Source organism: Hylobates moloch, unplaced genomic scaffold (assembly GCF_009828535.3).
Source record: "Hylobates moloch isolate HMO894 unplaced genomic scaffold, HMol_V3 SCAFFOLD_5, whole genome shotgun sequence".
In the NCBI taxonomy this organism is placed as follows: Eukaryota; Metazoa; Chordata; class Mammalia; order Primates; family Hylobatidae; genus Hylobates; species Hylobates moloch.
Genome location: NW_026652280.1, coordinates 55727386 through 55741487, shown reverse-complemented (window position 1 = coordinate 55741487; position 14102 = coordinate 55727386). Strand labels below are relative to the sequence as shown.

Sequence of the window (14102 nt, the reverse complement as noted above, 5' to 3'; positions counted from 1 at the left end):
CTGTCTGAAAACAAAACAAAACAAAAAACAAAACACAAAACCCCTGACACTCATTAAAGTTTCCTACTCAAGCAACACCTCTGCATACAGAAGTAAAATACATAGGCAAATGTTTAAAATTATACTTATTCCAGCCCATAAAATTAACACAAAGTGTCACCATATTAGCAAATGCCCACAGCAAGGGGAGTTTTCCTGAATGTTTCTGTGCATTTAGATCTTTTTTGCTAGGGTAACACCAAGAAAATAAATTTGACCCAATCCACTAGGTTTTGTCTCAATAGACCACTTGGTTGCAAAATTATTTCATCTCAACACTTTACTGAAGAACAAATTTCATTAGACAGCAACTTTGATGTGAAAATAATTGGATTTACATAAATAAAAAGCTTAGATAACATTAATTTCTTGCTTCTTTGGGACACTGGAATTCAGTTGAGTGTTTTCTTCGGATACTGTGCAACTTTTTATTGTTTTAACAAATTCTGTGTTAAGAACTCATTTCAATAATATCACTCTTCAGTATATCATTGTTAGGTGAACCATGAAGTAAAATGAGGGTAATTTTCATCAAAGCAGTGCTAAGGGGAAGAAAGAAAAGAATTTACATTGCCCAAGAGCTTAGTACACTTGCTTTTTTAAATCCTCCCAACAGCCTTAGAAAGTGGGCATTATCCTAACTCCATTTTGAGAAAATTATAATTGTATGTAAATCATACACTAGTAAAATTGATATAAGTAAAATTAATACAATTGAAAGGATCTTGCCCCAGGACTCTGTGGCCTTGAGATGCTGGAGTGGGATGGAGACTCAGCTGGCTTGTCCCCACTATGTCGCGCTGCCAATGTTAAGCACCGCGTCACTGAGGGAAGGGCACTTACCCCTCTTTTCTAACACCAGCAATGATTAGAGGGACAGGGAAAATACATGGTTAGAGAAGCTGATATCACTGCAGTCAGAGGACTTAAGTTCTAGTCATGTGACTAAGTAAGATTACAGTGATCTCAGAAGTAGGGATTGTACCGGCTGCTGTGAATTGTGCTGTTCACCTGTCCCTAGAACTGTCAGCACAACACCGCGGGAGAGCACTGTGAACGCTGCCAGGAGGGCTACTATGGCAATGCTGTCCACGGATCCTGCAGGGCCTGCCCATGTCCTCACACCAACAGGTACCGTAGCAGCTTCTCATAACCTACAGGGACCCAAAGTCATTTGGTGGCTGCCTAGGACTAGGGGTGGGAGAGCAGGTGGGGAGAATGGGAAGTGATTGCCAAAGGGTCTGGGATTTCTTTTTGAAGGGATGAAAACATTTTCAAATTGACTGTGGTGATGGTTGTACAATTCTGTGAATATACTATAAGCCACTGAATTGTACAGTTTACGTGATGAATTGCATGTGTGAATTATATCTCAATAAAGCTGTGATATGAAAATGAACAAACACAACATACAAGAAAACAAATGAATAGGCCGGGTGCGGTGGCTCACGCCTGTAATCCCAGCACTTTAGAAGGCTGAGGAGGGCGGATCACTTGAGGTCAGGAGTTCGAGACCAGCCTGGCCAACATGGTGAAACCCCATCTCTACTAAAAATACAAAAATTAGCTTGTAATCCAGCTATTCGGGAGGCTGAGGCAGGAGAATCGCTTGAACACAGGAGGCAGAGGCTGCAGTGAGCCGAGATTGTACCACTGCACTCCAGCCTGGGCAAGAGAGCGAGACTCCATCTTAAAAAAAAAAAAAAAGAAAAGAAAACAAACAGAAACTATCTTTCCAGGTTGTATCCTTCCAGGCTTTTCCTTTCCCTCTTCTCTTTTACTGTTCATTCAGTGGCTAAGCAGCTACTTCTCGAGCACCCGTGACAGGGCCACGCCTCAGCCCTCTCTATGTGACGAGGAAGCTGAAGGCAGAAGACAGAGGCAGTCCCTGTTCTCCTGGAGCTTGACCTAGAGTGTGGCAGGGAGGGAGAGAAAGGGTGGGAGTCATCACACTCAATAAATACACACACTAATCAGTAAGAAGTATAATTGGAGATAGAGATGACATTTTCTGCTATAGGCTGTGTCACTGACAGTGAGGGGGTGGCTGCTTTAGAGGGGTGGCCAAGGAGGCCTGAAGTTAGATAGAGGAAGCCTTGGCAGTATTTTGGCCACGAGGCTCCTAGGCAAGGATGAAACAGAAGGAAAAGGCTTGTGACGATGTGTTCAAGGGCAGTGAGAAGGCAGGAGTGGCCGAAGTACAGTGGGAAGAGGGCCAGAGGTGAGGTTGGTGGAACAACCAGGACCCAGATCCTGCAGAACCCTGCAGGCTGTGGTCAAGCATCTGGATCTTATCCTCAGTGCGATGGAAATTTTGGAACAGTTCTGAGCCACTGAGTGATCTGAGCTCTCATTCGGACTCCAGAGTGACCAATAGACTACATAGGTAGGAAGCCACCGCTGTGTTTTCAAGGTAACCCCCTCTCTCCTTAAGTGTGGCACCTTGTCATATCCTTACTCATCACAAAGGGTTCACTGTGGGCCCAAGCAAAGAATGATGTAACAAACTAAGTGAAGCAAGAGTTGTTTTGAAAATCAAGAAGATACTGAGAACATCTCACTAGTACATAGACTCAGAAACAAGTGTGGATCACAAAGGCAGGCCTATATCAGCCCTTAACAGACACATGGGCCAAGTCCTAACATTGCCAGAAGTCATGTGCGAAGTGTGGCTTTTCTGGAGAGACCTATTTGGAATGCTCGCCCTGCTTTGCTGTCTATGTCTTTGATACTAGTGAAGCCCGCCCCATCCTGCAGCTTTATTTGTCAAGGGATCAATCACTTGAGCTTGCCCAGACTTGTTTGAAGAGAAGCTGGCAAAAGTAGAAAGCAGCAAGATTTCCACTGGGGTGCTTGGAAAAAGTTTTTCATTTTCGTTTGCAAAGCATAGTAGCATCAAGGTCAGCTTCCAGCTTCCATGCAGTTGAAGTAACATGTAGGTCTTCGGATTTATCAGTAAAACTCTATTTTTATCTACTTCTCCTTCCCTCAATATTAATAGTGCTGACCAATGTCTAACTGTCTCTTGGGAGGCTTCCTTACCAGTGAATGGAGTGATATTCCCTCAGATGTCATCAGTGTCATGTCCAGTGGCAGACAACAGGGCTTTTTCATGGTTTCTTTGGGGTGTGTGTGTGTGTGTGTGTGTATGTGTGTGTGTGTTTAAAGCTGCTTCTAAAATATCACTTATTGCTTCTCAGCCTTTTGGCTAAGATCAAGTGTAAAATATCGCCACTTTAGAGCTAAAGGAAAAGGGATCAAAATTCCACAACTTGGTTTGGGAAAAAAAAGCGAGAATCAGCAATGATTGTGCCCACAGAAATGCCGAGGCAGGCGAGTGGCCTCTGTGCGTCTTTAGGGGGCTCCAGGGCCTGGCCTCCCCAACGACTTTTCTTCCCAGAAGGCAATGTGCCTGATAGAAAAGAACTAGAATCAACAAGGAGAACATTTTTTTTAAAGAATCAGAACTCTCTGTTCTTTTTTCTGCCTAGACTTGTTTTACTCCTTCCTTGTTATTCCTGGAAAAATGCTGTTGTAATCATCTCTTCCAAAGTGAGTTACTCTGCTCTGTCTTAAGGGGAAAAAATGCTCTGCCCCAAGGAACAAATAAAATAAATGCCTTCAGTCCTTGTTCACCAAAATTGCCCTGTGTCAGCTGAGATCATTCATCATTATCTCTCCAAGTCTTGATGGGCAAAATTTTCTTCACACAAAAAGTAAGCAGACCCTAGTTTTCAGTGTTCACTTAATGCAAGCCAGTCCTTTGTGGTAAAAAATAAGCATAAATCCTATTGATCTGTGTTTTTAATGGGGTCTTTTTCTGTCTTCTTTCAAGCTTTGCCACCGGCTGTGTGGTGAATGGGGGAGATGTGCGGTGCTCCTGCAAAGCTGGGTACACAGGAACACAGTGTGAAAGGTAAGGTGGGCGCCCCTCCCCCCTCAGCCTGCAGAGGGGGTAGGGAGAGCTGTGGGTGGGGCTGCCAGGCACTGGTGCAGAGCTAGGGGTGGGGCTGGGAGTTTGACTGAGGCCTGGAGAAAGGTCTCTTGGGAAAAATACAAGACTGCTCACCTAATAAATCATTAACATCATTCTCTTTCCTGCTTTGTACGTTTCAGAAAACTGAGAATGAGGCACAACACATACACTCACCCACAAGTAGCTCTACCTACATCCCCCCAACACGCACCCCTGTGTACCTCAACCCCTGACACCTCCCTACCTACCCCTCCTCCACAATGATCTCTGCATACCCCCTATTTCTACATGTCCCTTCCACGTATCTCCACATACACCTGCCCTCAACGTATCCCTACTTACCTGTACACATGTACAACTTTCTACGCTCTTCCGTATACACATATATCCACAGCCCTAGCCTAGATAGCCCCACCCACACACAGACACACACACACCCCTCTATCCCCACACTATATTTTGAACACTTTCAGGACAATCTGTGTCTTGTTAATTTCGGAATCCCTGGTTCCAAGAATGGTACTGTTTACATAATAGGTGTTCGGTAATGTTTGTGAAACAAAATAATAAATGTTATGCAATGGAAACTGTAAGATTAATGACGAAGGGCCACAGAACCAAGCTTTAGTTATTCACGGACAATTTTCATGATTAGCCACTATGCATAGGACACTGCCAAGTACTGAGAAAGATATAAAAGATACTTATAAGCTAGCTGAGAAGAAAGCACACACATATTTGGAAAAGTGACAGCATGAAAAATGAATCATATGGTTTATATATTTTAAAATTTAGTATAACTTTCTCATAAAATCAATACGTATTTATTATAAAATGATGAAATACAAGTGAGCAGAGAACCAGTGATGGCTCCCCTACAACCTAGCCCTGTGCACTCAAACGCGTTCACATACAATCCTATTTATAATCATTTTGTCTACAGAAAGCCACTGTTAAAAAGCTGGCTGTTTGTTCCTACAGATCATTTCTAAATGTGTGAACCCTTAAAAAAAAAAGTAGATTCCTGTTTTACTTTCTGTTTTGACTTGTTTTCTTATCTAATACTATGTTAGTAATATCTTTCCATATCAGTAAGTATTCACTGATAACATCACATCAATGACCAAAAATTTCCACTGGGTTTCCATAATCCCCTATTCTTGGTCTTGGAGATCCTTTTACTGTTCTCCATTTAAAGCAACACTAAAATTAAATCCTTGCAGCTTAATATTTGTGTATGCATATCCTCAAAGTATAATTGTAAAAGTGGATTCCTTGGGTCAGAGGATAGGTTTTCCAGGCTTTTAATACTTTTTGCAAAATTGCCCTCCAGAAAAGTTTATATTCTTACAGCAGCAAAAGAGAATGAGTGACTACCTACCGCAATGGATATTGGAAAGGATCAATATTTTAAATATTTGCCAATTAGGGCCAAGCATGGTGGCTCAAACTTGTAATCCCAGCACTTTGAGAGGCCAAGGTGGGAGGATTATTTCATGTGATCCAGGGGTTAGAGACCACCTGGGCAGCACAGAGAGATATCAGCTCCATATATATATTTTTTTAATTAGCCAAGTGTGGTGGTATGTGCCTGTGGTCCCAGCTACTTGGGATGCTGAGGTAGGAGAACCATTTGAGCCCAGGAGTTCGAGGCTGCAGTGAGCTATGATCACACTACTGCATTCCAGCCTGGGCAACAGAAAAAAAAAAAAGCCAATTTGATAGAGAAAAATTGTATATCATTTTAATTTATGTTGTTTTGTTTAAACTTTAAAAGAGTTTGACTAATTTTTTTTTAACCAGAAAATGAATTCAACCAGATTTCAAGTAAGGCATAACCATCCTAGACTGGGGTTATCTGAAATGTTTATGGATAAGGTAGGACTTTGGTAGGTCCAAGAGGTGACTAGAACCCAGTGGAGCCAGAAGATGGAAGTGGTGGGCAAGTTAGGTTGGGGAAGCAAGGCAGGAAAGCCCAAGGGGCTGGAAGACACTTGCCATGTGTAGGAGGTGGGGACTGCCTTAGACTGGGGACACTGAGCCGCAGCTAAGGAGCCCAGTTCTATGGCAAAAGATGGTAATGGAAGGTTCTTCTGTTTTCCATTTTCCATTTCAGCAAAAGGAGCATTTCTCACACTTGCCTTACACTTATTCAGTTATTCTCTCAATGAAAAATGTATGGAGGTCCTAGTATATATATGTCTGGCACAGTGCTAAGTACTGGAGGCACATTAGCAAACAGCACAGACAGTGTCCTCAAGGGCTTTCCAGTCCAGTGGTGGACAGACATCAAAACATGCCATTAAAATAGCGAGAGATGGGAGAACTGGGCTAAGTTGAGCTGCAATTAGGAGGTGCATCCAACCAGCGAGAAGGGAAGGATTTGGGGAGTGGGAAAGGATTCTAGGCTCTGAGGTTTAAAAGCCACAGGGGACCAACACATGGGAGAGGCGTCCTAATTTCATCCTCTTTATGGCTCTTCACAAACAATGAAGCATTAAACAGCAACAGGCTCGGTGAGACATCCATTTGACAGGCAAAATTTTTAATTAACAGTACTTCTCTCAGCTGATGTTTGTTATATTTGATGTCTCAAGAAAACAAGCTATTATTTCTTTAAAAAATGTTTTGAAGCTTTTTCATGGATAAATGCCATTTTAAGTCAACATTTTTCATTTGTTAGACACAGCACCCAGACATCATTCCTGGCACTAGTGATTAACTACACAATGATAAACACAAGGACAGTCAAGGGTGAAAAGTAGGAATATAGATTATGCAGGAGACTAGCTGGATAGAAGCCAGAGCTGCCAGCTGTGGGGAGGGTTTCCCAAACGCTTTCCAGCCCATACATGCTCTTACCCCCTCTTCTCCCTCAGACACACAGGGCCACAGATGACAAGCCTATTTTCTGCTCTTTATTTGTTGTACCAGTGTCATTCGTGAAATCAGGAAGTTTTACTTCAGTCCTTTGTGTTTAGCCACTACCATAAATTGAGAATAAGAGAACAAGTTATTTCTTGTAACCAATAAGTAATGCTTTGCAAGAGTAAGAAAGAAGTAGAATCGAACTTCCTGAATATTTCTGTAATTTAAATATAAGGTACTTTGTAATTATGCATCTATTAAATGGGAAGTTTAGGTGTAGGTAAGAAAGACATCAGAAATAAAGTATTCTAGAACACAGAGCTTCTGCATAGCATGATCTGTTAGGTAGAATACCAAGCCAGTCACAAAGTAAAGCCCTATTATTAGTATATGACCACCCTGCTTAGCAGACTTAGATAGGACACCTCAGCCTAGTTACCTTCTTGATTATTAGGGGATAGATGGACCTTCTGCTTTCTTGTAATAATTTCAAATGATGCCATTTAGAAGATAATATTTTGTCATGTCTTATAATGAAAGCTACCCTTCATTGTCTGTTATGTGCAGATATTATGCTAGATTCTTTATGACATTATCTTTTATATTCACTGAGCAAAATAGGTATTATTAGTCCACTCATTTATTCATTCAACAAATGAATGAATATATGCCAGGTGGCAGGGATATATCAGTAAGCAAAACAGCCCAAAACTCCACGTCTTCATGGAGCTTATATTTTCATGGGGGCTGTGGGGGGGACCGGTAAAGAAACTGAAGCACAGAGGGTTACAGCAACAGCCCAAGATCACACTCGTAAGTAGTGGGGATAGGAGTCCAGCCAGATCTTTCTGATCCTTTACATTATATCACCAGTGTGTCCATGGTAATACATTGGTGAAGTATATTGGAAGTAATTTGGGGGTGACTGGATGGGGAGTGGAACTTTGTTAGTGGAAATATTGTAATTGACATCCCAACTCCAGGAGCATTAATATGTGCTTATTTGACTTTTTTTTTTTTGAAAAAATAAAAACAAAAACAATCTAAGAATCAAGGAAATGTGATCTTTAAACTTGTAAACCAGGAATGAGTTCTCATTACTATACTATCTAGAATAACAAAGGCTCAGGGCCAAAGGTAGCAGCTGTAACTGCTCTCAGTTGTTTAAAAGCCATTATATACAGCACAGCAGCAATTAGTGCAAATATGAATTATGCAGACTTGACATAGTGCAGGCCAGGCGCAGTGGTTCATGCCTGTAATCCCAGCACTTTAGATGCTGAGGCAGGAGGATCACTTGAGCCCAGGAGTTCAAGACCAGTCTGGGCAACATAGCAAGACCTTATCTCTGCTAAAAATTAAAAAATTAGCCAGGCCTGGTGGCATGCACCTGTAGTTCCAGTTTTTTGGGAGGCTGAGGCAGAAGGATTGCTTGAGCCCAGAAGTTCAAGACCAGTCTGGGCAATATAGCAAGATCTCACCTCTACTAAAAATTTAAAAATTAGCCAGGAATGGTGGCATGCACCTGTAGTCTCAGTTTCTTGGGAGGCTAAGACAGAAGGATTGCTTGAGTGCAGAAATTTGAGGTTGCAGTGAGCTATGATTGTGCCACTGTACTCCAGCCTGGACAACAGAGTAAGACTGTCAGAAAGAAAGAAAGAAAGAAAGAAAGAGAGAGAGAGAGAGAGGAAGGAAGGAAGGAAGGAAGGAAGGAAGGAAGGAAGGAAGAAAAGAAAAGAAAAAAGAAAGGAAAAGAAAAGGAAGGGAAGGGAGGAGCAGAGGGAGGGAGGAAGGAAGGGAGGGAGGGAGGAAGGAAGGAAGGAAAGGGAGGGATGGAAGGAAAAGAAGGAAGAAATAATGCAATAGGAAATATTAAGAAATTCCTCCCTCATTCAAAAAATTGGAAATTATATGGATCTTACTTCAAATTTATTTCTGTGAGACAATTCAAGGGGTAAATACCTCCGTATTGAGAAATATTCATTCTTGCAGATCTATGTCAGTCTTCCGCCCTTTGGGTTACAATATCCCAAACAGAGAGCTAGAGATTGAGAAAATTGGTTGAGATAAACGATGAGTTATTTGGTTGTTTCTCCTCCTCTCTATATTTTGTGTAGGTGTGCACCAGGATATTTCGGGAATCCCCAGAAATTCGGAGGTAGCTGCCAACCATGCAGTTGTAACAGCAATGGCCAGCTGGGCAGCTGTGATCCCCTGACTGGAGGTAAGGTTGACCCACACCCCTGCTAACTTGCATTTATAAAGCTGGTATAACTTAACAGCCTAAGAACCCAAGCACACATCTTCAGGATGCATAATACACAATTCCAGCCAGCAAGCTGTCCCCAGGATGCATAATACACAATTCCAGCCAGCGAGCTGTCCCCTTGTTTTGACAACCCTGGGCATGCTCAGATAGTATTTTCAGCTTTGGTGAATAACCTGTTTCAATGCACTTTTTTTTTTTTTTTTTTAATTATACTTTAGGTTTTAGGGTACATGTGCACAATGTGCAGGTTTGTTACATATGTATCCATGTGCCATGTTGATTTCCTGCACCCATTAGCTCGTCATTTAGCATTAGGTATATCTCCTAATGCTGTCCCCGCCCCCCTCACCCCCCACCCCACAACAGTACCCGGAATGTGATGTTCCCCTTCCTGTGTCCATCAGTTCTCATTGTTCAATTCCCACCTATGAGTGAGAACATGCGGTGTTTGGTTTTTTGTCCTTGCGATAGTTTACTGAGAATGATGTTTTCCAGTTTCATCCATGTCCCTACAAAGGACACGAACTCATCATTTTTTATGGCTGCATAGTATTCCATGGTGTATATGTGCCACATTTTCTTAATCCAGTCTACTGTTGTTGGACATTTGGGTTGGTTCCAAGTCTTTGCTATTGTGAATAGTGCCGCAATAAACATACGTGTCAATGCACTTTTTTTTTTTAAAGTGAATTGTTTTTAAAACTTACCTAATTATAACCAAAATAACTTCAGATCCTACTTTGGTGATTTTGCTGAGATCTCCCTTTGATATTGTAGGGTTATTGTCTCATCAGCTTTCCAGTGTATGTCTGAAGAAATTGAAATACTCTTTGTCTTACAGCAGTACATATTCTGGGATGTGGGTGGGTAACTGGAGTGGATTTTATACACCAAGAAAAAGATAATTAGCAGGAGTTAGTATGGGTTTATTAGGAGCAACTTGGAACAAAAAGGAAGACTATCCTCTTCCTTCTTTGACAGAATATTAATAGGATTAATCAGGAAAATGCTATTGATGTAGTGTGATACCAAACACTTAGATAAAATCTTTCATCTTATACTTATGGACAAGTTGAAGAACTAAACCCTGGATACGTGGATTCCAGCTGGTCAAGTGACTATTCCCAAAGGAATGCAGAGTAAATGGATTAATGCCAGTCTAGAATGGGGTATTTATTGTCATGCCTCAGGACTTCATCCTTGGCTCCACATTTTTTATTTGGATGGAAATATAGAAAGCATGCCTACCCATTTATCAGATGACACCAAGTTGGGAAGAACAGTAAAAGGACCAAGTGAAAACTTCCCCTTCACCTGCAGAAGGTTTACAGAAAATTAGTGGACAAAAGGCAGATTAATAGGAGAAAAGGCATACACAATTTTATTTTAATGAGTGTAACACAGGAGAATCACAGGACAGTGATTACCCAATAACCCAGTGGGACATAGATGCTTATGTACCCTTCTTCTTAGGGGAAAGAGATGCGGAAATGTGGATGATTTTAAAGGGAATGGTAAATGATTTTTAGGCTGACTCAGTGGACTCAGAGAACATACAGTGAGGCCTGGGACAAAATCTTTTGGGCCCACAGAAGACAATGGTTTGTGACAAGAGTCTGTCCAGGTGTGTTGACAGACTTCAGTCTTTCTCCCTGAAATATGAGTTAAGTTAATGAAAACTCATGGAAGAAACCAGAAGTAGTTTGTTTTCATTTTTGGCAAGTCTGAATGTTGGGAAGATAAGTGGGTATCAGAGTAAAGTTTTTTCTGGCATCTGCTGGTCTCCAAGGGCCTTCAATTTAAAATAATCAGCCTACCAGGGTGCCATATTTTGGGGTGAAATTCCCTGGTCTTCTCCAATAGTAAGTGCCTCCCATGACATTCAGAATTCAAAAGGGCATCAACAGTCTGGTATGATGGGCCAATTCAACCAGACAAAATGATGTTAAGGATAAGGGTGTGGTCCTATAGTTGAGTGGAAAAAATAAATAAACCTTTAGCTATGTAATAAGTGGTAACTGGCTTAGTAGCAGGAGGTGTAAAAAAGCTTAAGGTTGTCATCAGCAGTCAGTGCAGGGTAGGTTAGGGTGTGGTGTGGCCCCTAAGATAGCTCATACTGTTTTCACTGAGTTCCAGTGTCTAAAGCCAGGGTCCATGGCACACTCCTCACGTAAGTCCTCACGTGAGAGTTAGTTACGTCTTTAGAAGACAATAGAAGAGCTATAGTTGTTCAGAAAGAGAGTAAGACTCTGAAGGGACGTGGAACTGTGTCACATGAGGAAGGATTGACCAGGGCAGTGAAAGGAAGAGCTGGAAAGGACATGTTTGTCAGGCTGGCATGTGGGAAAGGGTTGGTCTTGTTCTCTGAGACATAAGGGACAGAACTTAGAGCAAAGAGTAGAAGCAAGAGGGAGCTGTATTTTAAGTGATTCTAAGGAAGAAGTGTCGAATGTTTAAAGATGAAACAGATTGCTTTAAAAGGAGGCAATTTCTCCTGTCACTGGAGGTATTCAAGAAGCTTCAACATCACGTGCAGCTTATTCTCCAGACTAATGCCTCTGCAACCCTCATTTCCCCCACACTGGTAACAAAAATCAGCAACCTGAAATGAGGATAGTAACTATTTGTTCCCAAAATGGAAGAAAATGCTTATGTATGGAACTTGCTTATTCCTGTTAGAGTTTTGTTCTTGTTGTTTTTTATCCTTTTTTTTTTTTTTCAACTAATAATGGACACATTCCTTGGTGGTCAAAATGCAAGCTTGTTAGGAAAATTCCACTAATAAATCAATCATCCAGAGAAGCCTAGTCACCCATAAACTATTCAGGGTGCTGTTGAAAATTGTCAAGGAAACAAGACCATGCTTTCTGGCCGGAAGCCATTTACAGACTAACTGAGGAAATAGAAGTATCACAATATATACATATAAGAGCAAATGGCTGGGCATGGTGGCTCATGCCTATAATCCCAGCACTTTGGGAGGCTGAGGTGGGTAGATCACCTGAGGTCAGGAGTTTGAGACCAGCCTGGCCAACATGGGGAAACCCCATCTCTACTAAAAATACAAAAATTAGCCAGGTGTGGTGGCAGATGCCTGTAATCTCAGCTACTCGGGAGGCTGAGGCAGGAGAATCGCTTGAACCCAGGAGGCAGAGGTTGCAGTGAGCTGAGATAGCACCACTGCACTCCAGCTTGGGCGAAAAGAGCGAAACTCTGAAACTCTGTCTCAAAAAAAAAAAAAAAAAAAAGCGAGTAAGGCTTTTTTAAAAAAGGAACCCATGATTATATACAATAAATTAAAATGTATACAAATATTTATAAAGGGAACATTGTCTTTGAGTGGCAAGATCAAGGATGATGCTTTTATCTCATTTTTCTGACTTCCCCATATTTTCCATAATTAATTTATATTATTTTTTACAATTAAAAGTAAATGTGGTTTAAAATGTCTGTCTATACACACAAATTGTGGAATATTATTGGCTGGTGAGAATAACAGATGTGAAAGCCTCTTGCAGCTTGTCCAGGAAAATGTTAAGCATAGAGTTTTGCTGTTGTTAAGGTAGATAGTTTGTTCAGGGGGAAGTGAAAGGACATGTCAACGTCAGAATGCATGGCATGGGGAAAAGAGTACACATGGAAGGGGTCAAGAATGCCCAGGGTTGACCAGCAGGCTTTACTTTAGCTGAGAACCTCAAAACTCAGCTTATCCAGCCTGGCCAATATGGTGAAACCCCGTCTCTACTAAAAATACAAAAATTAGCCAGGCGTGGTGGTGCACGCCTGTAGTCCCAGCTACTCGGGAGGCTGAGGCAGGAGAATCGGTTGAATCTGGGAGGCAGAGATTGCAGTGAGCTGATATCGTGCCACTGCAGTCCAACCTGGGTGACAGAGTGAGACTCCCCCGCTCCCCACCAGCCAAAAAAAAAAAAACAACAAAAACTCAGCTTATATGTTCTGTCGTTGGTGGTGTGGGCCCACTGACATTGTATGTCCATCACTATCACCACATCTGTCACACTGTTTTGTAACTTGTCTGTCCCCCATGTTTCATGGGACTGTTAAGTCACAGAGCAGCAGGGATTTTGTCTTGTTATCTTTGTATTTCCAGCAGCTAGCATGGGACTCTGGCACACTGTAAATGCTCAAATGTGCTCAGTGAATGTTTGCACAATGTTCTTGAATGATGCCAGAAGCAGCATGAACATACAGGAGGCTCTCCAATGAAGAAAGCCCTAATGCGAATGATCGAGAGGCTTGATTTGATAAGAAAACATGGCCCTTTATAGAGTTGACCTTTGTAGTGAAGGAATTGAATATATAACAGGGAAGCCACAAAAGCAGTTCCTGCAGCGAGCCTGCTGGGAGATGAGAAGGCTTCCTGGGCACTGGCATGGATGAAGGAGGGAAAAGGAAGAGCTAGCGATGCTGGGTAGTTGGGTGTCTATTAGGTTGGTGCAAAAGTAATTGTGGGTTTTGCCATTACTTAAAATGGTGAAAACCACAATTACTTTTGCACCAAACTAATAAAACTTTGCAAAACTAGCTTTTCTGAAAACCAAGTTAAAGAGCAGATGAAGAGTAAGTTTAATAACAATGTCTTCTTTGGTTATTTTCTGATTTCAGACTGCATAAACCAAGAACCCAAAGATAGCAGCCCTGCAGAAGAATGTGATGGTAAGAAAAGAAAGCCCCTTCTCCTCCTTTCCAAGTTGTGGGGTTTGGTTTGATATGTGAGCCCCATGCTGGGTCGTGCAGTTCCCAGTCTGAGAAAGTAAGGGTGGGAGGAGGTAGAAGGAGGACTACTTAGGGTCAAATCAGCTTCTCTCTGTATGACCTTCAGCAGGGGACCTTGCTTCTCCAAGCCTCAGTTCCATCATTTGCTAAGTTGACATGATAACTAGACCTACCTTATAGGGATGTTAGGGAAATGCTTGTAAATGTCTTATC

General features: G+C 41.8%; 1 protein-coding gene across 2 annotated transcripts in view; it reads left to right on the top strand.

The window, feature by feature from the left end:
* The window catches only part of LAMA3 (laminin subunit alpha 3), a 271191-nt gene that overhangs the window by 197157 nt on the left and 59932 nt on the right, over positions 1-14102 (top strand). For both annotated transcript variants that reach the window (XM_058438557.1, XM_032152640.2), the window contains 4 exons: positions 1061-1170; positions 3875-3955; positions 9001-9107; positions 13779-13829. In XM_058438557.1, coding sequence (XP_058294540.1) covers positions 1061-1170; positions 3875-3955; positions 9001-9107; positions 13779-13829 — 349 coding nt within the window. The remainder of the gene's footprint in view (positions 1-1060; positions 1171-3874; positions 3956-9000; positions 9108-13778; positions 13830-14102) is intronic.